At 48.5% G+C, this 26,565-nt stretch overlaps 10 protein-coding genes across 17 annotated transcripts; 7 read left to right on the top strand and 3 right to left on the bottom strand.

The window, feature by feature from the left end:
* Positions 1–3,239: 3,239 nt before the first annotated feature.
* On the top strand, positions 3,240–5,311 carry H257_14197. 2 transcript variants are annotated; one of them, XM_009841956.1, is made up of 6 exons: positions 3,240–3,596; positions 3,663–3,724; positions 3,791–4,160; positions 4,259–4,372; positions 4,682–4,915; positions 5,005–5,311. In XM_009841956.1, the coding sequence occupies exons 1-6, from the start codon at positions 3,261–3,263 to the stop codon at positions 5,254–5,256; spliced, it is 1,368 nt and encodes a 455-aa protein (XP_009840258.1). In that variant the 5' UTR covers positions 3,240–3,260; the 3' UTR covers positions 5,257–5,311. The 2 variants fall into 2 exon arrangements, with proteins under 2 accessions (XP_009840258.1, XP_009840257.1); XM_009841955.1 differs by having other exon boundaries at positions 4,682–5,311.
* A 916-nt stretch (positions 5,312–6,227) lies between these two features.
* On the top strand, positions 6,228–6,884 carry H257_14196 (hypothetical protein). Its single transcript, XM_009841954.1, has one exon. The coding sequence runs from the start codon at positions 6,231–6,233 to the stop codon at positions 6,747–6,749; it is 519 nt and encodes a 172-aa protein (XP_009840256.1). The 5' UTR covers positions 6,228–6,230; the 3' UTR covers positions 6,750–6,884.
* Positions 6,885–7,580: 696 nt separating this feature from the next.
* H257_14195 (hypothetical protein) lies at positions 7,581–8,393 on the top strand (the record flags this gene model as incomplete). The annotated part of the gene is made up of 1 exon (XM_009841953.1): positions 7,581–8,393. One exon carries the CDS (start codon positions 7,581–7,583, stop codon positions 8,391–8,393), a length of 813 nt encoding a protein of 270 aa, XP_009840255.1.
* A 674-nt stretch (positions 8,394–9,067) lies between these two features.
* On the bottom strand, positions 9,068–13,863 carry H257_14194 (hypothetical protein). The gene is made up of 7 exons (XM_009841952.1): positions 13,351–13,863; positions 13,096–13,290; positions 12,651–12,727; positions 11,675–12,023; positions 10,569–10,977; positions 9,525–9,832; positions 9,068–9,462 (listed from the first exon to the last, which is right to left on the bottom strand). Exons 1-7 carry the CDS (start codon positions 13,851–13,853, stop codon positions 9,150–9,152), a joined length of 2,154 nt encoding a protein of 717 aa, XP_009840254.1. The 5' UTR covers positions 13,854–13,863; the 3' UTR covers positions 9,068–9,149.
* Positions 13,864–14,249: 386 nt separating this feature from the next.
* On the bottom strand, positions 14,250–15,885 carry H257_14193 (hypothetical protein). Its single transcript, XM_009841951.1, has 2 exons — positions 14,904–15,885; positions 14,250–14,612 (listed from the first exon to the last, which is right to left on the bottom strand). Exons 1-2 carry the CDS (start codon positions 15,779–15,781, stop codon positions 14,369–14,371), a joined length of 1,122 nt encoding a protein of 373 aa, XP_009840253.1. The 5' UTR covers positions 15,782–15,885; the 3' UTR covers positions 14,250–14,368.
* A 181-nt stretch (positions 15,886–16,066) lies between these two features.
* On the top strand, positions 16,067–18,533 carry H257_14192 (hypothetical protein). 3 transcript variants are annotated; one of them, XM_009841950.1, is made up of 8 exons: positions 16,067–16,289; positions 16,346–16,582; positions 16,635–17,186; positions 17,416–17,506; positions 17,577–17,677; positions 18,015–18,062; positions 18,129–18,270; positions 18,323–18,533. In XM_009841950.1, exons 1-8 carry the CDS (start codon positions 16,073–16,075, stop codon positions 18,501–18,503), a joined length of 1,569 nt encoding a protein of 522 aa, XP_009840252.1. In that variant the 5' UTR covers positions 16,067–16,072; the 3' UTR covers positions 18,504–18,533. The 3 variants fall into 3 exon arrangements, with proteins under 3 accessions (XP_009840252.1, XP_009840250.1, XP_009840251.1); XM_009841948.1 differs by having other exon boundaries at positions 18,129–18,533; XM_009841949.1 differs by lacking the exon at positions 16,067–16,289 and having other exon boundaries at positions 16,311–16,582.
* Positions 18,534–18,542: 9 nt separating this feature from the next.
* On the bottom strand, positions 18,543–19,370 carry H257_14191 (hypothetical protein). Its single transcript, XM_009841947.1, has 2 exons — positions 18,984–19,370; positions 18,543–18,931 (listed from the first exon to the last, which is right to left on the bottom strand). The coding sequence occupies exons 1-2, from the start codon at positions 19,334–19,336 to the stop codon at positions 18,616–18,618; spliced, it is 669 nt and encodes a 222-aa protein (XP_009840249.1). The 5' UTR covers positions 19,337–19,370; the 3' UTR covers positions 18,543–18,615.
* A 96-nt stretch (positions 19,371–19,466) lies between these two features.
* Positions 19,467–20,904, top strand: H257_14190 (hypothetical protein). Its single transcript, XM_009841946.1, has one exon. The coding sequence runs from the start codon at positions 19,501–19,503 to the stop codon at positions 20,767–20,769; it is 1,269 nt and encodes a 422-aa protein (XP_009840248.1). The 5' UTR covers positions 19,467–19,500; the 3' UTR covers positions 20,770–20,904.
* Positions 20,905–20,939: 35 nt separating this feature from the next.
* Positions 20,940–23,695, top strand: H257_14189 (hypothetical protein). Of its 3 annotated transcripts, XM_009841945.1 has the most exons (6): positions 20,940–21,323; positions 21,384–21,534; positions 21,593–21,798; positions 21,848–21,967; positions 22,569–22,836; positions 23,194–23,695. In XM_009841945.1, the coding sequence occupies exons 1-6, from the start codon at positions 21,111–21,113 to the stop codon at positions 23,532–23,534; spliced, it is 1,299 nt and encodes a 432-aa protein (XP_009840247.1). In that variant the 5' UTR covers positions 20,940–21,110; the 3' UTR covers positions 23,535–23,695. The 3 variants fall into 3 exon arrangements, with proteins under 3 accessions (XP_009840247.1, XP_009840245.1, XP_009840246.1); XM_009841943.1 differs by having other exon boundaries at positions 20,940–21,534; XM_009841944.1 differs by lacking the exon at positions 23,194–23,695 and having other exon boundaries at positions 22,569–23,037.
* Positions 23,696–23,885: 190 nt separating this feature from the next.
* On the top strand, positions 23,886–25,876 carry H257_14188 (hypothetical protein). Of its 3 annotated transcripts, XM_009841941.1 has the most exons (3): positions 23,886–24,896; positions 24,961–25,478; positions 25,537–25,876. In XM_009841941.1, the coding sequence occupies exon 2, from the start codon at positions 25,074–25,076 to the stop codon at positions 25,425–25,427; it is 354 nt and encodes a 117-aa protein (XP_009840243.1). In that variant the 5' UTR covers positions 23,886–24,896; positions 24,961–25,073; the 3' UTR covers positions 25,428–25,478; positions 25,537–25,876. The 3 variants fall into 3 exon arrangements, with proteins under 3 accessions (XP_009840243.1, XP_009840242.1, XP_009840244.1); XM_009841940.1 differs by having other exon boundaries at positions 24,961–25,876; XM_009841942.1 differs by having other exon boundaries at positions 23,886–25,478.
* Positions 25,877–26,565: the final 689 nt, after the last annotated feature.

The following is a 26,565-nucleotide window of genomic DNA, read 5'->3' as shown; positions in this document are numbered from 1 at the left end:
ACTCTTATCCGTATTTATTATCCGGAGGCAGTTGGGACCTTTAACCTCCCACTCCAGTGATAAAACGCATGAAATCGGTATTTAACGTATCTGGATTTTGGGTTTAACTACATTAATTGCACGTTAAATAATAAAACCTCCACTCTTCAATTTGGCCAGTTGGAAGTTTTTAGATGAAGTGCACCATAGTAAGTAAATTGTACGAATAACAGGCGGCCATAATTGGAGATTTTTCGAGCAACATTGAAGAAGTTGTGAAAATTTGTGAGCGGTTTGCAGGTACTGTATACCGGTACTAAAGTAGTACAGTGTACTGATATTAATTACGAGTACTACGTAGTATAAACAAGATAACGACAAAGGCTAAAACTATTGTATGTCACCAAATACTGCAAATACCTCGATGGCTGCAAAGCAACCTCCTCAATTACGAGAGGCTAGGTACGCACACCCTATCTAACATTACTGTAGGTACCCGACTTCGCATAATCCACCTAGATGACCTACACTGTAAACCTGCGCGGAGAAACAGTGGGTCCGACCCCAGTTGTATTATATCGCCATAATCAGTGGATTTTGATATGAAAGGTCCGATCATCTACGAATAATACTGGGGTACTAAATTAGGTGACATGATTGGCTAGAACATAAATAGAATTATGTGATTCGCTAAATTAATCTCATACAAATATCATGTGAGGTCGGAGGTGACCCATTATTCTACCGTAACAACATTAAGAGCATCTGCACTGGTACCAGTAAAATCAACCTTATTGAAACCAATAGGCTGCCGATCGAATTGGTGACTTACTGCCAAATAACAATTTATTCCCTTCCAAAGCATATGTGCACAATTTGCAAATATGACACCATTATGGAACATACCAACCAATTTGGAAGGTAAACTTTATGAATGAAACATTGCCAAAATTTCAAAAGACTCTCTCAAACATAGTAAACGACAATCATGCTGACAATATAACTTTACCAATTAACTAACCAAGCAGGTCCTCCACTCCGAACTTTGGAGAGCACAAATTACAGCAAAATAATTGGTCAGCAACTGCAATGAAATTCCCGCCAACATGAATGGTGGCGACATAAAGCTAATCAAGAGCTCACAGTCCACTTCATTTGCACACTTTGCATCCTGTTCTCACCAATGCGCGTCGCTTCTATCATCAAATCCCTGCAAGAGCAGCGTGCTGTTGACCAAATTATTGGGGCAAAAATACCTCGAAACGCCACGTCATGCCGGATAAACATGTTTTTCCGGAGTGAAATCATCCCACCTTTTTGTTATACGGATACCTCTCGCTCAGATCGTACAGTACGTTGGGTACTGTGTTTGAATAAGGCATTTGATTTTTTCGTAATGGTTAACTGGCTTTTATTTCCAACTAACTTTTTACAGTAATCCGTCAACACATCCCCACGGCAGGCAGCATCACCTCGAGAACTGGTCGTGTCAACAAACTACCAGGTCAAATGAAAGGCACTCACTCTTTTCAGCTACAATCGGCTGAAATTTTATTCGGGCAATGCCACAACTAATACCGCATGTTGGGTTCACAAAACAATTCCCGTGCAAGCATTGAGTGTGATTTGAAAAGTTGGCGTTGCGTACTTCGCACCTGAAAGGGAAGTGCAATATCGCTAAGAGCGTGAAAAGAAGCTACAGTGCGCGTCATCTAATGCCTGTAAAAAAGAAGAGGTTATGAGGTCCGAAACCGCTCAAATCGTCAAATGACAAATTTTGAGTGAAATATAGCTCTATAAATCGATAGTTTAGCACAAGACGAAGGGACTAATCGAAGCCAATCGCGGAAATTCGCGAAATTGACAAAGTGTATCGACACCATCGTAACAATGGAATGGTCCCGAAATGAACCAAATTTGACGCGGATATGTCTCCTAACGCGACCATTGATGTGCCGATTTTTCTTCATTTTCATGTTCGAATATTTCAGTTGTTTTTTCGAATCCTCCCTTGATACATACATTTTTGGATGGATAACGTTGAGCTCTTTCGAATGAGCCCAAAGTATATCGATTTAAACAGTTTAGGATTGCACAATCAAGTTTTGAAGTTGAGTACTTTACACAGGGCGACCATTGATGTGCCGATTTTTATACTTGAGTTACAATCGGCAATCAATTGGTCGGCCACGTCTGGATAAGCTATGCATTGCCGGATAATGCCTGCTGTATCCGGTAGCAGCGTACTTTCGCAGGGTATATTAATATTAATAGTACGGAGTACCTCGAAGTACTACAGTATTAATAGTAGGTTTTAGCAAAGATTCGCGATAAACTTCCAAGATTCGCGTGCTTGTCTAATCAATGTTGAATCACGCTGGAGTTCTGATTGGCTGGCTATATACTTGTCCTTTCTGTAAGAGCCAATCAAATCCACTCAAAATTGGATTAGCCAATAGCGTCGATTCGTGATTTGATTCGACAGGGTCTGGAAATTCGTATCGAAACCACAATACTAGTACTTTGAAACTGCATCGGTAGGCCAAACGAGGTAGTACTTCGAAGTATTTCGGAACGGTGTAGTAGGAGTACTTCGAAGTATAACATTAGTGTACTATTAATAACGTTAGGGACCTCTAACGCCTTAGAGAGTTTTCGATCACACTTTTTGAGATAGCCCCCAAAATACTCTGTAAACTAATAAACCAATAAACACGTTCTCCTATCTCAAATTCGATTTGGAGAATCAGCCGTTCTATCTCCCCAAGGCGAGGGAGATAGAAATCGTCCGGATAAAACCATCGTTACGTGTCATATGTATCCATGTCCAGTCAACGAAGACGATATATCGGTTCGACCATGCCATTGTTATATGTTTGGGTATGCTTCACAGTCCAAAGTAATGGTGATGGCGTTGCATTCTGATGGCATGGAGGTGAAAATTGTATCGTTCACAGAATCCGTACAGCCAGGGCTTTGCATCCTCAATCTCCTAATTTCACAGCCTCACACTACCGAAAGTGACCTTATTACCTTTTGAGTTGGAGATCCGTATCTACAGTCACCTCTGCAGTGGGTTAAGTTACTGAATACTGGGGCTAGTACTCTATTTCCTGAGCTTCAGATGTTGGAAGTTACAGTTAGGTTGACGCGGTCTATCAATGAGTACCTTAATTCCCTTATTCGAGTAGCTTCCACATCTGAAACGGGTGTTTTATCCGGATGCTGTCACGCAGTCAAGGTGATTGGCACTCTCTGATCGGCAATTCGCCGCCAACGTCATGGACCAGCTTCGTCGACACTTGCATGCGGCGCACGGACTGAATGTGTGGTACGCGACGGCCATGGGGCTGTGCGGCTGTCTGGGCCTCCTGCTCCTGGGCTTCATCTCGTACTGGTGCTTCAAGCTTCGCCAGGACTCACGGCGCCGTCGTTCAGTCGTGCTGCTGTCGAACCGGAACAGCTATGAATCGAGCCATCTCCTACAGCGCGCCAGTCTAGACTGGCCTTCCTCCATGACAACATCGTCAATGATGACGCTGCCCTTGTCGTCGTCGTCCACGTCGTTGTACCTGTCACCGATCCCAGAAGAGCTCCGAAGCATGTGCAGCGAAGACGTACGGGTCCATCACCATCACCATCGCTACCTCTCCTTCTCCTCACGCTCAACACATTCCTGGTAGGATGAGTTTGACGACTTCAATCGCGACAAAGAGTTCGTCCAGGACTTCTGCGACCAGTCCGAGTACGTCCATCTATCTATCCACTCCATATCCATCCCAAGGTACATTTCCTACTTACTCCATCATAGAGACTACGTCTGGCTCGATAAACCAGCGTTGTACATGGGCAAGAATCGATTGAAACGCATGTACCTCCTGGGGCGTGCCACGTCATCGCTGGCCCAGCTCACCAGCCGCGGTCGCTTGGGTGGTGGTGGCGAAAGCAAGCACGTCTTGTGCTCGCTCTTTCCGACCACCGCCGCCGCCATGCAAGCCGAGGACCTGTCCGCGCTCCGCGCCTTCTTCCATTACGTCCAGGAACAGTGCCCGCATGTGCTGCCTGTGCTGGGCATCCACTTGATGCCATCAGCAGACAAGGTGATGGTGCTCACGCCATACGTGCCCCAAGGCTCGCTCAAGGATTATATTTACCACCGGTGCAAGACTGCGGTGGTGCAGGTACAGTACTACCACAAATATATACTAGGTATAGATTGGGCTTGGAGAGAAATATATATATCGAGAGAGAGATGAGGTTTTGAGAGAATGTGGTGTAGATACCATACCACCATAAATACAGACGACACAGTACAGGCAAACCCGTGGGCCACTCGACACTGGCGCGGTACGGCCGTGACATTCTCGTTGGCATGCTGGAACTCCAACACGCGGTATGTATAAATATATATATATATATTGCTATATTGTTATCTATGTTTGAACCATACAATACATACATGTTCGCATCTCTTGTATTTGTATAGCACTCCTAGTAGTACATTGGCAGGGTATTTTAGATACTAGTATATATGTATTGCATTGTTGTCGTACCTTTGGTTGAACGAGCGGGGTTTTTTTTTATAGTGGGCATTGTATTGTACGGTGGACGGATATGTATATATACCGAGATACGGATATATGTGCACCTATTATATATATATTGAACGATAATATATATATATATTGAACCGAATGGGTAGGGGCTGGCGTACCCGCAACTCCAAAGCGGCAACGTGTTATTACACGGCGACCAGGCCACGTTGAGTGGCTACGAAGCGTCGTTCTTTCAACCAGAATCGCCTCAAGATGTTTCTCCAGTCACACTATTTGGCCGCGTGTTCTTTGAAATGGTGTTTGGCTGCGAATGGACTGCCAGCCGCCTCAATCCCGACGGCACGGTCGCGTACGGCACATTACAGCCGCCTACCGACCATGTACTACTACTACTATGCTGTGTTTTTTAGTATTACTAGTACTAGTAGTAGTCTCACGGATATGGGCTCGTATGTTCCTATGTGTGTAGGTGCACGATGTGTTTGGTGCGATATTCCAGTCGACAGCATCGACCGGTCCACCGCCTACGATTGAGTCCCTACTGTCTCTGCCCCTCTTTCGAAAGCACGCCCTGCAACGGGGCAACCGACCGACATTTGCAAGGCGGGATCAAATGCTCAAGACCGTCGATGGTGTCGTGGGGAAGCAGCTACCCAGGGATGCGGTGGCGCGGTCGAGATCGCAAGATGGCGCGCTGCCGATTGTGCTGCAAGTGGCATAGGAGTTCTACTCGGACGATTGGTGTGTGCTTAATATGATGTTAGTTACGATGTTCCTTTGCCTTGTGTACCTACTATCAATTAGTGTGTGGGTTACGTAAGGTGAGTCATGTATTGTGGTATTGTCGATTTGATTGTACAAATTTGGGGAGGGGGTGCAATCGAATCGCGCCGACCAAACCGATCCACAATCGATCTGATTGGTTAAATTTCATTGAGAAGGTTTTGATTGGTTAATAATTTTGAGCTCGCCTGAAGTAGCCAATCAAATCGATTTAAATTCCAACGAGAAACCACGCCACAACACGAAATTTCACTCGAAAGCACAATATATTCGATACGAATATCCAGACCCCGTCCAATCGAATATCTCGCCGCCTTCGAAGAATCACGAATCGACGCTATTGGCTAATCCATTTTTGAGTTGATTTATTTGATTGGCTCTTGCAGGAAGGACAAGTAGATTCAACCAATCACAACTCCAAAGTGATTCAATATTGATAAACTACGCGAATTTTGGAAGATTCACAATAATACCATGTACTATTATTATTCTAATAGCAGTTATTAAACACTAGTACTACGTAGTAACAGTTATTCGAGATTCGGTATGAATTTCGGCGTAGACCTCACCGTTCGTATGTGTATGCTTAATTTCGGCCAATGAATTGCCTATATGCTCTATTTTTACCAATCATTCTGAAGTAAACACTTTTCCTACAACATTTTGACCTATCAATATATTTTAGGCGACGAGCTCGTTGAACAGAGCCAGCCAGCCGCTCCAGAAGTTCAGCTTTTGGCGAACAAACAGCACCTAAAGGAACATCGTGGGATTTTTTCGACACCAGCAATTTGTTTGCAATTTTCCCTGTGGAATATCAAAATTATCTTGACGTTTGTAAACTATACTGCGAGCACTTTGGATGTATTATCCGGACGTTGACAGTAAAATTGCTATATATCCGGATGTGTTATGCTGGATCTAACAGTAAAATCGTGTTCTGGCGACATGGCGGAACCGCATGCGAAGACGGCGGGCATTCCGCTCCAGTACGCCAACAGCGGCGCGTCATCGGCACCCGTCAACCCCACGGAGGAGTCCTTGGCCGCGTTCAAGGACATCAAGATGAAGCGGAAGTTCCGCTTTGTGTTCTTCCGCATCGACGGATTGGCCATAGTGGTCGACAACGCCGGCGCACCGTCGGCGACACACGTGGAGCTGTTGGCGTCACTGCCGCACGCCGACTGTCGATACGTGATCTACGACCACGACGTCCAACTGCCCGATGGCCGACGCAGCTCCAAGCTGTATTTCCTCCTGTGGTCGCCGCCCAGTGCCTCCCCCAACCACAAAATGGGCTACGCCCATGGCAAGAGTGCGTTCCGCGCGCATTGCGACGGCTGTCTGGACATCAACGCAAGCGACATCGTCGATGTTCAAGCCGCCCTGGGACTCGCCACAGATGATGACGACGACGATGATGAGTTTTAATGACGCTAGGGTCTGGGGCTGGATCGAGCTACAGTACCATACACACTGCCATGTCTTGGTTATCACTCTTATCAGTAAGTATAATTACTAGCATGTTAACATTGAGATAGTATACCATTGCACAACCTCTCCCCATCATATTCTTGACGCCAGGAGTTGGCATTCGGTTATTCAGTTCTGAGGGAGTAGTGCGACGATTTGCAAGCAGTTTCTGCCTCCTTGAAGTACTTCGTTCAATCGCAACAGCCAATGAAAACGCAAGATACACTTATCACATATACTACTGGCGGATGCCACTTTGCGTCCCCCGCCAAGACATATGTCCAGCAACTACCGCAATTTTTTCGTCGAGTACCTTGGCCGTTTCGATGACCAGTTCCATTAGACAGCCTTGCAGTCCAAGTTCTGCCTTAGCCAACGGGTTATAGCCCCAGAAATTCAGACCAGACAAGTCGACTTGATTGCAAACTAACATTTACTTCCTCCGTTCCAGTATACCTGTGTGAAGTTACGCCAGAGACTCTAACTTTGGCTAAAGGGGGTTTCAGAGGGCCTAAATAGGCTCAAATCATAGAGAAAGGAACGCCCTACAGCCCAGTATTTTCAGGAGTACGCAGCTAAGGTGGCCACAGAGGTGCGAAGGCATGAGGTATAAGCTAGCTACGAATGGCTACCGACCGAGAAAACCTTAAAAACTACGTAACTCATTCATTTCTCATCGTTTGGCCCTCAAATCACGCGCAAACGACTCGTCTCGTTGCGTCGATATTGCTAGCTCCGTTGAAAGCCTTCCGGAAAAATTACCGGAAGGCTTTCAACGGAAGTTCACGCATGCCAAGGGACACGACCGGTCGTGAACTCACCGACGACCAGAGGTCGGCGGTGTACCATCGACTCCTGCAGCTCAAGAGCAACGGGCGTGTTGGCCATGGAGAGATGAAGAATCTGATGCAGTCCTTCAACATCAGTCAGCAAACCATCTCACGCTTCTGGCGGCGTGGATGCGAGACAGCAGCTTCACTTGGAGTTGCAAAGGTCGGCTCCCAAAACAAGGGACGGTGCGGGAGGCCACGCAAGTACAAGGACGAAGACGTTCGAAGTGCCGTCACCAGTGCACCAGCTCATCTACGCGACAACTACAGAACAATGGCAAAGGCCACTGGTGTCCCCAAGACAGCGCTGTGGCGTCTCGTCAAGGCGAAAAAGTTGAATCGGCGCACAAGCCGTCTGCGACCAATGCTCACACCACAAAATCGTGTTGCGCGGTACAATTTCGCAAAGTCGTTCATTTGTGATGGTTACCAAGGCTGCCGCCAGTGGCACGACGTGTTGGACTGTGTCCATATCGACGAAAAGTGGTTTTACATCACCCAAGTCAACCGAAGGTTCTATCTTTGGCACGATGAGCCAACGCCACAACGAAAGGCCCAATCAAAGCGTCACATAACCAAGGTCATGTTCCGTTGTGCCGTCGCTCGTCCTCGACATTACAGTGCACATCGCAAGATGTGGGATGGCAAGGTTGGGTTGTGGCCGTTTGTTGAGACCGAGTTGGCGAAACGTCGAAGCAAGAACCGTGATCATGGCACACCTGTTACTGTGCCGATGACTGTATTACCGCTTTGTCGAACGCATTATGAATAATATGTCTCAAATTTCGCCCAGCAATTTTCGCCCGACCTGCAAAATAGTATAAACGATTCAATTTAAGGGGTATTTATGTGTCTTATATCCTTCCTGTGAGCCAATCCGAAGGCAATCTTCACTCTTTTTAGCCAACCTAACAGCGCTTTGCTCAATTTGTGGGCGAGTTCAACAATCGGACAATTCGGTGACTACATAGCACAATCCATCCTGTCGCTAAAATAAAAAGCCATAAGGACTGGTGTGGATGTCAGTCACACTTGATAAAATTATGCCATAAACCGTTTTGGCAGGTCTGCAATTTTACCCCAAAGTCTCGTACTATCCCATGAAAACAAGAAGAGAAGGAAGTATTATTGTGGATTCGGTACAGATTTCCAGACCCCGTCGAGTCGCCAAATCAAATCACGAATCGACGCTATTGGCTGATCCAATTTTGAGTGGATTTGATTGGCTCATCTTATAGAAAGAACAATTATATTCAACCAATCAGAACTCCAACGTGATTCAATATTGACAACCCACCCGAATTTAGCAAGTTTATAGCAATAATAGCCATGTTATACCACATCCAGAAACCCAAATAAAAAAAACACTTGCAAAACCAATGCCTCCCACGTTTAATCATCCCCTCCCCACTCACTGTACACATGTCTTGTTGGGCTGTCCACTAGTACTACTACTACTACTACTACTATAGTACTCCAAGCCAATGGTTCTTATTCTCCACCCTTCTCGAATCCTATATATTAAGTGTCAGCGTTTGGCCGGTGCAGCCACCGACGGCGGTGGCGGCGTGGGGATGATGGTACTACTGGCCATCTTTTGCCTCTTCCGCTCTCGTGCCCGATCTCTCTTTTTGGCGGCCTGCAGCTGCGCCTTGAGCGTTCGTTCCGCCTCCGACTCGATTCGTTCGCGAGCCACACGTTTGGACTCGACCGCCGACTCCATCTCGCGCTTCTTCAGGTCTGCCGCCGCCTTCTCCACGGCCTTGACATGCTTGGCGTACAGGAGTTTCGTGTAATCTCGCACGAGTTGCTTGAGCACGGCCACCCCCGGACCACGTTTGCTGCATTGTGTGTCACCAACCCAAACAAGAATATTTCCAATATTATTCAGATATATATATACCTGACGAGCATCGTGAGCACTTGGCTGAGCTTGTCGCCCGCATACGCATCCAGCGGTTTGATCCAGTCGATCAACGTACTCAAATGCGCACACATGTCGGCGTTATCCCCGCCGTTCGTGTCGACACTCTTGGCTTTTTCAAGCAAAGCTTGGACTTCTTGCACGAGTTTGAGCCCCCGTTCGACGCGGAATCGATCGCTGGATGGCAGTACATTCGCTGGTGTCGGCTTAGAACTCGTGGCGCCAGAGCTTGTACCTCCACTGCCAACAACAACGGGCGGTGGTCGTTCGTCATTCACAAACTGACCCTATATATATACATACAATCTCAATATATTATCATCTCATTATCCGCAACCAAATATATATATATATATATCTTAAAAACCTTTAAAATCTTTTATATTAGGTAATCAAACCCCATGATTGTATCTGTATTGCCGACAGATATTGCCCTTTTACCCAAAAAATGTGGATGAGTTTTGTTCTTAATCGCGAAATATTGATCGATTACTTTGTACTGAATTTTGTATGTAAATTGGTATCACACTAAAAGTTCGACACGAATTTGACTTTGACGATGGTAGTTTCCTGGATTGTGATTGGCTAAATGTATCCTTCTACCGATGATTTTCTTGTGTCCATTTATATTGGGTACTGTCGATTTATTCATTCAGTCTCCATATGTCGCTCCAGTTTAGCATAAACACTGCAACATGTAAGTACAGTGAAACACACGAGATATGATAAATAATATTCAAGGCAAAGGGGGTTTGTCTAAATATATTGTGAATTCGCGATAAGGTTCCAATATTCGCGTGGTTTCTCCATATTGAGTTGTGATTGGCTTGAATATATACTGCTTGTCTCATTCGAGCCAATCACATCCAATCACACCGTCGTCGATTCAATCAGAAAGTCTCTCATCTTGTTTTCAAACGAATCTTCAGCACTCATCCACCATATATAATACAACGGGGACGACACATGTATCCACAACACATATCCTCTGATATTTTGATTCAAGTAGAGGGTTGTTTGTACCTGGTGGCTGTAGACGGCGGTGGTGGCTTGGACGTACGGCTGGATGCTGAAGCGGGTGCTTTTCGACACGGCCACCGCGCGGTGGTCCATGGGGAGGTGGCAGACTCCGCACAGAAGCGACACGGCTTGGGGCCACGCTTGTGTGGACGGCGGAAGCAGCGCGCGGCCTTCTGCAGTCCACAAAGGTGATGCTTTGGACGCCCGCGCCTTTTTCTTTCGCGATGATGCTGATGGTTGGACAGGTGGGTTGGCTTGGCAGGTCCAGTGCTGTACATGAGGACGCTGGGCGTGGGAGCAGAAGAAGCCGTGGTCGAGATGGGTCAGAGGCTCTTGGCACACGGCGCAGTACGCAAATGGATCGTCCGCATGTCGACCAAATGTCACGTGGAGCTTGTCTATCCAACCACCACTACAGAGAATAGATATGAGATATGGTTTAGACAGAAATGTATGCATAGGTTAAAGTTGGAGATCAAGCAATTACAGCAACAAACACTACCAAACACACACAACACCATCGAATGTATACATATATACATATTATTTATATGGAAACAACAAGGCATGGGAATTTGATATAACCTTAATATCAACTAGAATAGAAATTGGTTCGTGAACCGTTCACACAGCAACACACAATATCGATCGACCAATGATCAAAGCCGACCAACATGAATCAAGGTTGGCCACTCAAATCCTTTCAAAATCGAAATTAGTGTATGACTTGAATTAGTGTGATACTACGTTTCAAATCAGTACAACAAAACCGACCTTTGATGCAGTTGGCGAATCAGTACTGTTTTGTCCATATACATGCATGAAAAATTATAAATATAATCTGGATCACCCCCCGATGGTTGCCCAAATAATATTTCGATATTTTGCCAACTTTCAGAAAAAAAGTCCCTGGAACCTCATTTTTATTGTTTGGCGAAAAACGCGAAATTTGGCAAAATATAGAATTCTCTACATTTTGGATCCAGACAGAGAATTGCCAAAACATTGAAGATTTTGGCCTTTTTGACATCCAGTCTACTCAAAAATGCTAAAAAAAGCACTAAAATCAACCAGCGCATCTCAAGCCACATACATACACACACACTTACCCGAGGAGGTCGTGCAGCTGGATGGTGGTGGACGGGTACGTTTTGTAAATCTGGGGCAAGTGGTCCACGAGGATCTGCAGCAGCTGGAGCGACGGCAGCGACGCCATCGACGTCTCTGCGTATTTGACCAAGTGTTTGCCCAGTGCCGCCAGGTGATCATCTGGATCGGGAGTCGTCGACGGCAGCTTTCGAATCTCCCGCACCAGCTTGGCGTCGGCAATTAAATTGGACGCGACCAGTTTGGTCACGACGTCGTCCAGACAAAACTCGTGCATGGCGTGGCGGGGGCAGTACCCGTGGAAGGCGGCGCGGTGGCCTGCTTCGATCTCTACTTGGAGGAACCCCCCGCCTACATTAATGGCATATTTAGTCGTGACAGATATAAATATATATATGGTTGTGTGTTTCACTGGATATTATTGATATCGACACAACCACATGTGCAGAAAATAGCATTGAGCGAATCGGATTGCAGGAAATCATCCGTTCAACCAATCAATTAAAAAATAATTAAATCTAAAGTACTAAAAGTTATTAATAAAATATACACACAGTTCAGTACAAAAATTCAATAAATTTGCTTCAACACAAATTTCCAAATTATGGCGAAACGACAATATATATATTTTGACTTTGCGACGAAACGTCCGATTATTTCTATGCGCAAGTCGTCAAACCAATCGCAAAGTTCGCCGTGAGATTTCATATTTGCTTTTCCGATTCCCGCGAAAAACCACAAAGTAAACAAACACGATACATTACTGTAGCCAATCAGCGACAAGCGTTTTCAGATGATTGACCAATGGGAGCGATTCGTGATCGGTTGGGTCGGCGTGATTCGATGGAACGGGGTCCGCAAAGTCAATAATATACATATATATATATATATATATATATATGTGAGTTCGCAGTTCTCAGAATGGCTGTTTTGAAGAACGATCAAGAGTGGCTTGGATATATATATATATAGATGTACCAAGGTGGCGCTGGGGCTGGTCGCGGTGGCGATGGATTGGGTTTGCGTCTCCAAACCGCGCGCAAATCGCATGAAACCTGAAAAAGAAACATCGAATAAATAAAACCAATCGTTAAATATCTCCAAACGGAGCTTCAAATGTTGAAAAATATACAAAATACAGTCAAAAGATAGATATATCTGATAGGATACTACACAACGCACATGATATCTTTGATACGTCGAAGTATATCAATACTTTTAACAAATATTTCGTGAAATCTCTCCAAATCGGCGAAAAATGTCATAATAATATGATATAACGTTACTTAAACACATTACGTCAATATTAATAGAAATATTTCTTCAAATATCTCTGAAAAAGAGAAATATAATTCGATAAAAGTATTGATATGCTCGGAAAATCCACAAGATCTCAAAACCATCGTTCGGCGGTGTATCGTACCAGGCATTGCATTGATTCCAGTGACACTGGATGAGGTAGCCTTCGTTCCGGTGACAGATCATGCACGTTCGCTGGCGATTGTTCATGGGCGGATGGATCATCTGAAGGGGTTCCATCAGTTGCATGTTGGGCACCACGACGTCGTGGTCCCACCACACGCATAGCACGTGGACCCATTCCGGCAACGTCGTGACGCTAGGTGAACATGTGAATATGGAACGGTTCCTGGGTGGTCGGTCAGATACAGTATCATACCGTTGAATGCGGCGCAGCGGCTTCATGGCGCCGCCGTAGCGATGGCAAATAGCGCAAACCATGGATGACGGACTTTGGTTCGTCACGAGGAGCGCGTCGCAGCGTTGGCAGTTCCAGCTTCCCTTGGGGACGACGGGCACGCCGTAGCAACTCTGATGCACGGGGATGCCGCACATGTCGCAGTACACGATGAGATCGCCCGGCGTGCTCTCCCCGCCGTTGCACACACTGCACCACCCTTCGTTGATGCACAGATCCTCGTCTGGCACACATACGCGCTTCTGGATCGCGCTGTTGGTGCACGGCACGTCGTCAAACTCGATCGCCTTTTCCACAATGTCGTCCACGATGGACGTGACCACGGGGTTCTGCTGGCGATTGGGACGCATGAGACGCTTCCGCGGGATGGAGGTCTCGCGGAAGAGCGACAGACGCTTCTCCGGCGGAACTGTCGGCGGCGTTGCCTCGGTCCGAGTACTGCTGCTGCCCACTACGTCCGCCATAGTGTTGTTGTTGGAATTGGAATTAGCCGGATAATCATCCGGTAAAGCATTCATGAAAAAGGAGACGAATTTTATTCGGAAGAAACAATATGATTGGGCGACTTTCTTCAAATGTTCAAAAAGACTCAAAAACAGGGTATCCCAGAATTACAACTTGTTATAATGGTTATAATCATTGTTATAACCGTATATTTCCATCCTAACGTTCACTTTTGGCCTGCAGTTATAACAGCGACCAACACTTCCGATAAAAATTGCCCGAAACTTTGGTTGACTTTTGTGCTCATTCATTGCCAAATCTATATCGATCGATTCGACTTGGTCGTCCAGTATCACACACTAATTTCAATCACACACTAATTCGATGTTGACTTTTTCGAAGAGTGGATTGGATTGGCTAGTTGATTCATGTTTTGTATTTTGATTGGTCGATATATCGATTCTTCTTCGTCTGCTCCTTGAACTCGAATTTCGAATCACAATATTACTATAGTATATACAGTAATATGTATATATTAGGCGTCCTTGGGCATCGCATTGATGTCGCTTCGGTCCTGGACGACCAGCGCGCCATGCTTCTTGGTGAGTTTTTCCGTGAGCATGTCGCGGAACTCGGCCATGACGTTATTCTCGCGCTGCTGCTTCTCCTCCATGTTGATCAGCGCCAGCGCGCGCTTTTCCTCGGCCGAGTACACCTGGTTCTCCTTGCGGATGCGGATTGCATTCATGCGCTGGTGGCGCGATCCACTCATCACGTACCTGCGAGCAACATTAACGTAATGTACTTGAACAAGAATATCAATGTAAACACTGCAACGCTGCAACCCAAATGTTTGTAATAACATAATGTAGTCCTTTCTCGCATACAATATACAGTATTTGATGGACCAATACCCCCCGCTACTGATATCATGGATACGATATACATGTACAAACGAGTAAAATAACATAATGTACTTCAAGTACTCGACTCACATGATGAAACACAAACGATACCATACAGTGTATCAAAACGGACAACATTGAAATAACATAATGTAGTTCACGTACCCTGCCGTTTCCAGCTGTTCAATCTCGTTACCGCTCCACCCGACTTCGCCTCGTCGCGGGATGCGCATGTTCTTCTGGACGAACTGGGCAATGGCGGCACCTTCGCCAGGAAGAAGGTCGCGGCCGTAGGTCACAGAGGATGCAGCAGATGCGGCAGTGTCCGGGAGCGGCATGGGCCCGACGACATCATCGTCATGGTCGTCGTTGCCTTGGCGCGCCTTGGAACCCTGGACGGCGACCCGGAAGCGGTCGAGTTCCTCCGTGGATTGCTGGACCTGTGGAGGGAGCGGCTCGGGGGAGTCGGCGGCCTTGGCATCGGACTCGCTGGAGCTGCTGCTACTGCTGCTACTGGTACTTGGACTCCGTTGCCGCTTCTTGGATTTGGACGATTTCGACGATGACGCCTTGCGCTTGTTTCGACGACGACGTTTTCGCCGACGGCGGTCTTCCGAGGAAGAAGAGGATGAGGACGGAGCGGGGGACGGTGTACGTGGACGTGCAGCAGCGGACGCTTTCTTCTTGGCGACGACAGGTTCCGGCGACGGCGGGGATGGAAATGTCGCCCAGATGTTGTACTTGAGCGCTTTTCGATCGGCCACGCGCATAGCGAGGAAGGCATTGTCGTCGTCTCCACCGAAAGAATTCGGAGGGCGACGCGGAGCATACGACGATGGTGTTGTGGTACTGCCTCGATCTCTGCCAAAGTCGTCGCGCCGCTGCGAGCCATACCGGCTGTCAGGACTACGACTTCGTCGCCAAGACTCACGTCGAGATGAAGACGGAGGAGTTCGACTTCTTCGTTGGCGGTCAGGGCTTCTGCTTCGACGGCTACGACGGGCCTGTGGACTCCGGCTGCGACTGCGCTGATGGCGGCTCATTTTGTGGATCTGTGGTTCTTGGGTTCAAAATAAGTGATTCACAGCATACATGCTACTTTATGTCAAATTTAAAACACATAATACAACATTTGGGAATTTCGAACATATTGGATATATATTTAAATGCAAAAATTTCCGAGCCAAAACTGCTGTAAATGTCTTGCATTTCTAGTTTCACTGCTCCTTGATTCAAAATTAGTATACTAATTCTAAGCTTTGGATTCTCTACTATTGGATTAAAGGGTCAACAAAGCTGCTTATATAAGTTCACAATAACTGTACACATTCAAGATGAGCGCCACATTTGGCGGCGGCGGCGGCATCGCCGGGTTCCAGTACAAACACCTGCAAGCGAACGAGAGCATCCAAGCATTCCTTCGCTCATTCCTGCACGAGAAGCACCGGTGGAACGAACTCATTGAAGCCATGCTTCTCTATGGCATCCACTGCATGGCGCAGAACTACTCGCTGCAGACGCTCAACGTCGACCAAGTCCAGCACATCACTCGTACAACGTGCAATGTCCTGCTGTCCCACATATGCTCACTTCTCTTGGACCTGTAGGCACATTGCTAAGGAAACCGCATCATTACTTTGTCCATCAACAGAAAACGAATGCAGCAACGACGTCGACGACGTCCGCGTTCAAGCCGCCGTCTGCGTGGCGAAACGGCACGTCGTCAGTCGACGACGGTGCTGTCCGTAGTGGCGGCATCGACGACTCCAGCGATCCACTACCTCCACCACCAGCGCCATTCTCCCACGAAAAACAGAACCCCCCGAGTCCTGTGGTCCGCGATGGTCTGTCCCTTCTTCAAAGTTCAACTAAGTCCTCACATGCATCATCGTGTAGGTCGACGCGACATGGACGAGTGGACACACGTGCTGGGCAAACCTTGGGTCGACGCTGCATGGCGCGCGTATGTCGCCGCCACCGGCTACCCCTGTCCTTCCATCACCACTTCGTCCGACAGCATCTTGCACTCGTACGCCGACTTGATCGCTGCTACATCGTCCATTGTTGTCACGAATAACCACATCCACATCCCATCGAGTTCCCACCTCTCGTTCCTCGACTACCTTCGCGGGTTCGTCGTGCACTGCATCAACTCCCCCGCTCGTCCGTCGCCAACACCTCCATCCATCGCCGCCGCGTCCAAACCTTCCCCTCAACCACGTCATGCTCCTCCATTGCTGTCCTCTTCTTCCAAAGCAGTTCCACCACAAAGCAAGGTCAAGCATGAACTCGACCGACACAAGCAACATGTGCTGCGCGTGCGGAAGACCAACACCCAGCGCATGCATGAAGCACTCGCCCGATCCCGCATCGCCGCCTATGACCCCCCCGTCCGCCGTGCCGCGATGCCGCCTGCTTCGACGCCGTCCTTGGCTGCCACTGGACCTGGTGCGTGTTGCTCTATTAGTTGCTCTAGTAGTTTCTCTAGTAGTTGGTCTATTAGTTTCTCTATTAGTTGCTATATTAGTTGCTATATTAGTTGCTCTAGTAGTTGCACTAGTAGCTGCTCTAGTAGTTGTTCTAGTAGTTGCTCTAGTAGTTTTTGCTCCGTGGGGGGAGTTTGATATGGAATGATGTTCATGTTTTATCTTGAGGTTTGTATGGTGGTGGGGTGTAGGCGCCAAAGCTTTGGAAATCGCCCACGTGTTTGCCACGAGTCAGTTTATGCACGACTTGCCGCCATCGACAGAGAATGATGATCCCACAATGTACGTCGTTGTGGGTCTAGTAATACTAGGGGTACTAGTAATACTAATGCGATGTGGGTTGTTGGCGTAGCAATGACACGCCTGCCCAACGCATGCTTCGCACGGAATTGTACGGTCACCACGACCTCAACCCGTCGACGCTCCAGGCCACAGGCTGCGTCGCTCCACCAGGTACACAAGTGGAATTTTATATATATATATATATATATATATATATATTTCGATATATATTACGATTGTGTCCGTTGGATTTCCTGTTTTATTTCCTCCCAGGCATGGAATGTACATGTTGCGGGTTGTGTGTAGGTTGTGCGAAATATGCATTTGGAGATGTATATGCTTGAATATGGCGATATTAAATATATATTGTATATATATTGATATTATATTGACTTATATATATATCACATTGACTTGGTTACGATATAGCTCATCGGCAAGCAACGAACAATTTTGAATATATTATATATATTGTCTTGACTTATTTATTTTTTTGGTTACGGTATAGATCGGCGGCAATCCAATAGACGCAACGTACAACCCAATCGAATCCACGGTACATATTTTGAAATACAGAGATATATGACTATTTTATAAAATATCACGGGTTTTTGGATATTAGATTTCAAAGGGTGGTTGGGCGACTATGGACCGGCGCACACTAAGACGGTGGCGCCACCAGACTGGACGGATCTGGAGGACGAAGGCTCGGCGTGGCTGCAGGACGCGGCGAGGCGCCGCGGGTATAGCTGGGACCTCGAGAGGTACTACTAGTAGTAGTACTAGTACGAGTAGTACTAGCAACGTTGTATGCAGGATTCAACTCGAGGGCCAGTCGAAAGAAGGCCGGCCGTTCGATGAAGGTAGAAATTTGGATGGACATGGCGAAGCCAGTGGAGGGGAAGCCGAAGAGGACGATCCAGCGTTTGAATGGCTGGTGCACGACAGCAGCAACGCCGACGGAATAGCTTCGCAACACCTGCACGACGAGGGATAAATATCAAAGGAATATAAAATATCAAAGGAATATTTGTAATTGGAGTATATATAGAATTACGAAAACATTTTAATAAAAGCGTTTCGCGTCGATTAACATTTGTAGACCTAGTTTACGACGACACGATGGACGTGAGGTTGGGGAAGCGAGTGGGGGTGGCGGTGAAGTCGGAAGAGTGGACGGCGCGTTGGCGGAGGTTAGCGCGGAGGTCCTGGGCGTAGATGTCGCCGACGCCTTGCGCTTGCAGCTGTCGATGGATGGTCAGATGCTCCTTCTCCCATCGTGGGGACGGCCCGCACTTGGCAGCGCGGACGGCGGGTAGCAGCAGCTCCTGCAGCAACGTGGAGGCGTCGAGGTGCGCGGTGGGGGTGGCGGCGACAGTGGGGCGATACGCGCGACTGTGGTTGGATCGAGGCACGTGTTTTTGTCTACAGGACACACGATAAGATGGAGAAAGGGAAAGGAAAGAAAAGGACGTACCTTGCTTCGTCGCGGCGAATGGTTTCGACCCACGATGCGACCTCCGCTGCGGGGACATGATCTGCCACGATATCTTCCATGGCCCGCGTGATGCGGTTGCTGCCGCTCGAAGACGACGGGGCGTTGCCGAACATTTGAGACATCATGGGCATCATCTGCGACATCATTTGACTCAGGTCTGGCATCGCCGGTTGGGAAGGCGCAGCCCGCACGACGGTGGTGGCGCGAGGTTGGCGACGGGGGGCAGGTGGTGGAGGAGCTTTCACCTCGGCTTTCATTTCGTTGATCATGTCCTCCATCATTTCATCGTCAGAAGACAACGACATGTCGTCGAGGATGTCATCGGGGTCCATGGTCAATCACACACAAGGGCCGATAACAAATCACACTATAACAAGTTCCATTGAATAGTGTCAAACAGCGACTTCACACTATAATATTTTATAATGACTTAACCACGTGGAAAAACATTGCACGTGGTTTCAAAATGGTGCCAGGATGATCCCCATTGCGCAACATGCAGCGGCGCCGCTACTTGCGCGTGGTGGTTGGCATTATGGTTCTGCTCTTGGTTGCTCGCCCTGCGCATGCCTCGTTCACATTCGACGTGTCTCCCGTGAAAGCGAACCCCTTTGAGCTCGACTTCTTGGAGCGAGCACTGAAGCCAGGCGGTCAAGTTGTGTATTCGCGCACAGAGTACAAGAACCAACGATGCAGTGAGGTCATTCAATCATCGTCGTCGTCCACGGTCGACGGCGATCATGATGATACGATTATTGCATCCGCCAACGGGTTTGTGCAGGGCGCCGTTCGTGCGTACAACCAGCACCACCACTTGATCCTGCGGCCGGACGACGTCTGGCTCGCCATCATGACCCAGTTCGGTCTGTTTGTAAACGGACACGCCGAGGCCGTGCGCGACAAGCTCGTCAAACACAAGGAAGGCACGCAGGGGCTTGTGGTCAAAACCGTGGGCTCATTGCGCACGGTGGACCACGGGTTCCTGGCGACGCAACTGGTCCAGCAGATGACTGACCACCTTGTGGACCCGGCGCTAAGTGAGTGGGTACTTCCGTCGTTTAGCACGACCACGGACCACGACCGCGTCGTGGGGAGTGTGGTCATGCTCGCGGCTGCGAAGAAGTACTTTACGTACAAATCCGTGCTCAGTTGCGGGATCCCCAGCGTCACATTGCATGGGTCCGTGTCCGACTGGCAAGAGATTCGAAGGCGCGTCACCACCCTATCTCGCTTTGACCACATCCTCACGGCCAAGTGGCAGCGCATGCTTGAGCCAGTACTTGACCAATTCGTGGCCGCCGCAAACAACACGCCGGACGTTGGCTTTTGGCGGCGCATCTGCCATGCTGTAGGCGGAGGGTCGGGTCCGAGCTACCTTAGCGGATGGATCACACTATTTTCAGTGTTCAATGACCAGGGCGAGTGGATGGGCGATCCACGGACTGAGTCGGTCACAATGTGGCGAACGAGTAACGTCCAAGGCGGCGCGCCTGCGATAGAGGCGCATGTGGAGACCATTGGCGGCGATTTCCCCGTCGTGGAGATGGCAGATGTCGCGCCAGGCTACCTCACGGTGGACGTGACCGTAATCGACCACAGCGTTCGGTTTACTACTGTCCTGTTTGCAGGCCATTTGGCGTACAAAGTCGAGGGAAAGAACGCAATTCAGCCGACGCTGGCGTGGGCCATGGCCCTTAAACCCAGGGAAAGAAAAAACAAGGCGGCGGCGTGCGACCAAGACAGTCAGGTGTGCGTGGCGCCGTAGTGAAATAGGAGCCAAGTTCACCGAATTAGTATGAGACGTTTGTACCACAGTAGGAACGATGCTCATGGTTGTTGCCCGAGTACATATATTAATAGATACTACTAGATATAAATAATTGATTTTACGATGAAGAGCAATACTACTAGTATTAATATAATTGTTATTAATACCACTAACGTTGCCATAACGTTATACGTAGTTTGAAGTGGTACTTGGCAATATGTACGACATTGGATTGGCTGAAAAGGTCAGAAAAGAATCCAATCCACCAATCAGAGGCTTACTAGCGATCTAGAAAGGCTGTGAATCACGAAGATCGCATTTTCTCGACAGGTCGAATAATGGTGGCGCATGTGGAGCATGGTGATGGGGTGGTGGTCGACGTGGCCGTGATTGGAGGCGGTGTGGTCGGCACGGCAGTCTTCCGCGAGCTTGTCCTGCGGGGATACAACGTGACTTTGTTGGAAAAGAACGCGAACGTCGTGCATGGAGCGAGCTGCGGGAACTCTGGCATTGCGTGCACGGGCTACGATGCGCCGGAAGGGTCGCTCGAAGTGCGTACCATATACATATCCACGTTCAACGTGGAATCATTGACGCTGCGATCACTCTAGAGACGATGCATTCGCCGTGCCATGGAGCTCAATCCGGCCGTGTACCGCGAACTAGGCCTCCCGTCTGCCGCGGTGGGGAGTTTGGTGATTGCGTGGACAGCTCAAGACCTCGCCGCTCTGCCGCATACCGTCGCAGCCAATCACGCCATCGGTACGACTTCCCTAGTACGTCAATCATCCCGTCCGTCTCACAGGTCCGCTTGGGGTAGGAGATACTCAGGTGAAAACGCTGTCGGCGGCAGAACTGTACGCGCTGGAGCCACATCTCGCCGCCGGCGCGCTCGGCGCAGTGTTCGTCCCAGGGGAGATCGTCATCGAGCCATGGCTCATCCCTATCGCGTACCTCCACCACGGCCTTCGCAACGGCGGCACCCTTCGCGTCCACCACCACGTCGTTCGAGGAGCTTATGCCAATGTTCGTTGAAGAAGAATGAGCAGAAGAGGAACTCTCATATGTTTCATAGAACATGTGGACATTGCATTGCGAGTCGGCGGACGAAGTGCGGGCGCGCTGGGTGGTCAACTGCGCCGGACTGTACGGAGACATAGTCGAGCAAATCCATACCAATACTATGCCATTTCACGTAAGTTAGTGCTTGCATCCCTTGAATACAAATATATATATATATTGTGTATATATAAATACATATTTATTCATCTAGATAAAAAGGTTTGCATGGCATTGTATTCATGTTATTCTGTATAATTTTCATTACGCTTCAAAGCCATGTTATACATAGTAATGTTTCACCTTCGTCGCATATATATATGTATAGTGTGTATAGTACAAGTAATTTATACATTTTACACTCCGAGTAATTACGACATTGAATGGATACTGATAGTACTATCTATATATATATATATATGACCCAGTGTAAATGATGTACTTCTCGGGGTGCGTCATCGTCCATATAAATATATATATATATACTGTGATTTCAGACAAATTTTGGATATTTGTGCTGATTCACCAACTCCATCGGTCGATTCTGTTGTTTAGAGAATTTGTGAATATCCATCCATATTCACACACTAATTTCATTCACACACTAATATTGGTGACGCGAGCGTTTGATTGGCTCGTTGATGTTCGTGTTTCTGGGTTTTGATTTGCGTCGATCGATTTTGTGTGAGTCCCGCTCCAAATTCGAACTGACTTGATACATATATATATATGTATAGATTCACCCCCGCAAGGGCCAGTACGTGGTGCTGGACGCCCCGTCGTCCGTCATCACGCGCGTTTTGCAGCCGGTGCCCACCGACCGCACCAAGGGCGTGTTTGTGTTCCGCAACCTCCACGGCCTCGTCGTGGTCGGCCCGACGGCAGAAGACCAACACTCTCGAGAGGACATGACCAACACTCCAGACGTCGTCGCCACGCTGCGCGCCGCCGCCAGCCAAATCGTGCCGGCGCTGGCGGCGTGTCCTGTCGTCGGCACGTACGCAGGTAGATGAATATTCTATTTCCATCTCATTTTTTAAAATATATTTTGGTGATTTTTGGTGGTTTTTGGCCAAACCACAGAGATACACACGTGTAAGGAATGGATATTTAACCAAGTGTGTTCATTTTCTACATGTGTATATTGTTTACAATATCATATCTTGTGCGGTGTGTTAAATTGGATGTATATATATATATATATATATTTCCCATTTCAACACACACAACGATAAAACCATAGGGCCATACGAAACGTATTTATATATATATATATACGTTTAGTATGGCGGGGTTATGGTTCAACGGATCCTAGTTTTCTCTGCCGGAATCGATGTTATTATTATTATTTAAATTTTATAGGATTGCGGCCAGCAACCGAGCACCGAGACTACCATATCGCAGCGGACGGAGCCCACCAGTGGGTTGTCGTCGGCGGCATCCGGTCCACGGGGGTCACGGCGTCCTTGGGGATAGCTGAATATGTGGGCCAGTTGATCGGGGCCTGGTTCCGTCCTCGTCTGGCAGGACGCCACGTCATCGTCCCGTACGTCGTTCCGACCTTTCAAGAGCTGGCGATGCAATTCGATGGCACCTCAAATAGTGTGACTATCGAAGGCCTTGTGCACCAAGTGACACACCCGTTGACTCGATGGGGGTTGCAAAAGCTGCTCAAACAGCAGCAAGACACGTCGCGGTTGTAGCATCGAATTGGGTAGTGTCGTACTATATTCGCGGAATATATATATATATATTCAACGACGCACAGTACTTGGTAGTTAATAGTAGTATATTATAATGAAACGAAAATTGGTAGATTATCTTAGCACTATTAATTATTTGTTGTTAGGTTAATCGTATGGTCTTTTAATTTTATATATCGTGAATAATAATCAAGATGCGGAATGCTAGCCAAATTGTGTGCAAGTAAGATGATTTAACCGTCAACCACCATGACCGATGGGGTCGGTAGTAGTGGTGGAATTTACGCCAAGTAATGAAAAGGTGCCATACCATGTGATCGAAATCACAAACACACTGGTCACAAAATCCAGCCATAATCGTTATGATACCGTAGTTTTGGGGTAATACATTCACATTGAAAAGATATATACTCGATTTCTTCTTCACGTGGTTGGCGAAGCCTGGTGTTAAATGAGGTTAGCGTAGCCATCGTCCATGGAACTCTTCTTAGCACTTGCGGACTTGAGCGTCTTGGCGGCCACAAACGCAACCATCCCCACCCCAAACGACACGAGCGCTGTCGACGCCATCGGCAGCGACGACTGCATGTGGTCGCTGGTGGCTTGCAAGAGCACTTCGGCCAAGATGGTCGTATGGGCCACCCCTTGAGCGTTCAAAAATAGCTTGTACACGGAGGCCTTTTGGCACAGCACAAAGCCACACAGGACAGACGCCGCGCGGCCCAACGTTTTGCCGAGCGCAGTCGTGTACTGGGCTTGCAGCGAGTAGCACTGGAGCACGGCCTGCATGCAGTCGCACTTGAGCGAGAACACTCGGTACAAACACGCAATTGAGTATGGTTCGTTCTCAAACACGGATGGGTTGGTCACGGGGTTGCCGTTGATCTGGTCCGCCGTCGAGAGACGTCCGACGGTGTTGTCTTCAAAGCCTTCGCAAATGCCAGAGTACGTTGCGTGGAACGCCAGGTGATTGAGGTACTGACGGGCGTTGGAGAACTCGAACGCGCCGGTCTGGTACGCGCCGAGGGGGGCGTCTTCGGTTGGGTGGGCGTACACGTCCGTGTCGACGTGCTTGACACAGTCGGCGTCGTTGTGGGTGATGGCGGCGGCCCCAGCGTCCCCCAGCGTCCCCTCCAGTGTGCACTTGCCTGCATCGCCAAAGTAGGAGGGTAATCCCGAGATCGTAAACAGCTCTAAGTGGTGCGAAGGCACCTTTTTGAACGAGATCGTTAGGGGGGTGTACTCGTCGCCGTCGGACGTCGAGTTGATCACAATGTCGTCGCAGGTGCCCGTGTCGCCGTTCACGGGACGAATCACTAGGTCTTGCAGGTACGCGTAGTCGTCTTCGCGGTTCTCGTTGAGGTAAAATGGGTACCCGATCGTGGGAGCGTAATGCGCTAACGTTTTCTCGGCTACGCACACATAGGGTGCCGTGAACGCGGTGGCCTTGGGGTTGGGTTTGAGCGTGACGTGGCAGTTGGTGCGCTTGGTGCAGGACCCATCGGGCACAGTACTAGCCAGCTGGGGGTGCAGGATCGAATGGCCAATCGTTTGCTTAACCTCGGTCAGGTACGAGATGAGCGCTTGGTTGCACGCGACCTTGAGCCCCCCGAGTCCGTTGGCGTCGTCGAGCGCGTTGAAGTCGATGGATGTGTCGCCTTGGACGACGTTGTTGCAGTAGTTCAAGTACTTGTCGGCTCGAACCAACGATCCGTACACAGGGTCCGTGTCCGTGTAGCCGTTGCCTCGGTTGTCAAAGTAAATTGGCACTTCGACCACGACGTTGGCCCACTTGATAAAGTACTCGTCCGGCAACACACACGAGTACCCGACGTGGGTCCGGTTCCCGATCAAGTCAAAGTCGGTCGTGCCGGCAATGTACCCCTTGGTTAGACGCAGCTGGTTCTCGGTTACATCCAACAGCTTGGCGTACGTCGACTTGTAGTACGTGACCAGCTGGAGAATCTCATGGGCGAGGCACGAACTCACGCACGCCGTGTAGCCCCCCAAGCTTGCAAATGCGCCCCACGGATCTCCTGCGTAGGGATCGTACGAGTCGTCCTTGGAGCACTGCGATGAACATGTGCGGAAGTGCGAGAACACGGCCTTGTGGTGGTTCGGGTCGAATGCCTTGAACGGCGGCTTGAAGTGCACTACGTTCGTGCCGTACACTTCGGCGGACGCAGTCCACACTGCCAACGCCGAAGCAATGATCAGTTGTTGAGGAGCTAGCATGCTTGCTATGGAGTTGCAATGCAAATGCAAGAGTGGGCAGAGTGACCACGACTTCCCAAGATCGCAATGTAGGATCTGAAATATTTCGCGCCAATCAAAACGTTCGGTGATTTTTGGGAACCAATCACACGCGTTCGAGTCGAAGTAACCGACGATATCCGGATAAAGGTCTGTGTGATGCGCATCAAATCGACGTGAAACCCCCACCTCATTTCTTACGAAATCTATGTGAAAACTCCAACATTTTAGTTAACATACTAGTAGTACATAAATGCGGAACGTTGGCCATAACGTTATCTGCATTGTTATAGCCAATCACTGGTCACGATGACAAAGATTGGATATGAAATTTTGCGCACCAATGAAACCCGCCGCCGACTTTGACATTGTCGTGCCTCTCAAAGATCTCACTTTCGAAAACGCCGACTTTCGATGAAGATCAGCTATCTTCTCGCAGCCTTGGCGCCGATTGCATTGCATGGACCGACCCTTGTCGGTGCCAAAGAAGCGTATGGAACCACGACGACCACTGCCGCCCCGTCCTACGGATACGCCACACCAACCACTACTGCCATCCCTGATGACGACGGCTACGGCTACGAAGAAACTGAAGCCCCAACAACTACCCGTCGCCGCTATACTCGACCGACCACTACTGTAGCCCCTGATGACGACGGCTACGGCTATGAAGAAACCGAAGCTCCGACAACTACCCGTCGCCGCTATACTCGACCGACCACTACTGTAGCCCCTGATGATGATGGCTATGGCTATGAAGAAACCGAAGCCCCGACAA

Source organism: Aphanomyces astaci, assembly GCF_000520075.1.
Source record: "Aphanomyces astaci strain APO3 unplaced genomic scaffold supercont1.54, whole genome shotgun sequence".
Classification (NCBI taxonomy): Eukaryota; Oomycota; class Saprolegniomycetes; order Saprolegniales; family Verrucalvaceae; genus Aphanomyces; species Aphanomyces astaci.
This window is presented reverse-complemented; position numbering and strand designations above follow the sequence as displayed.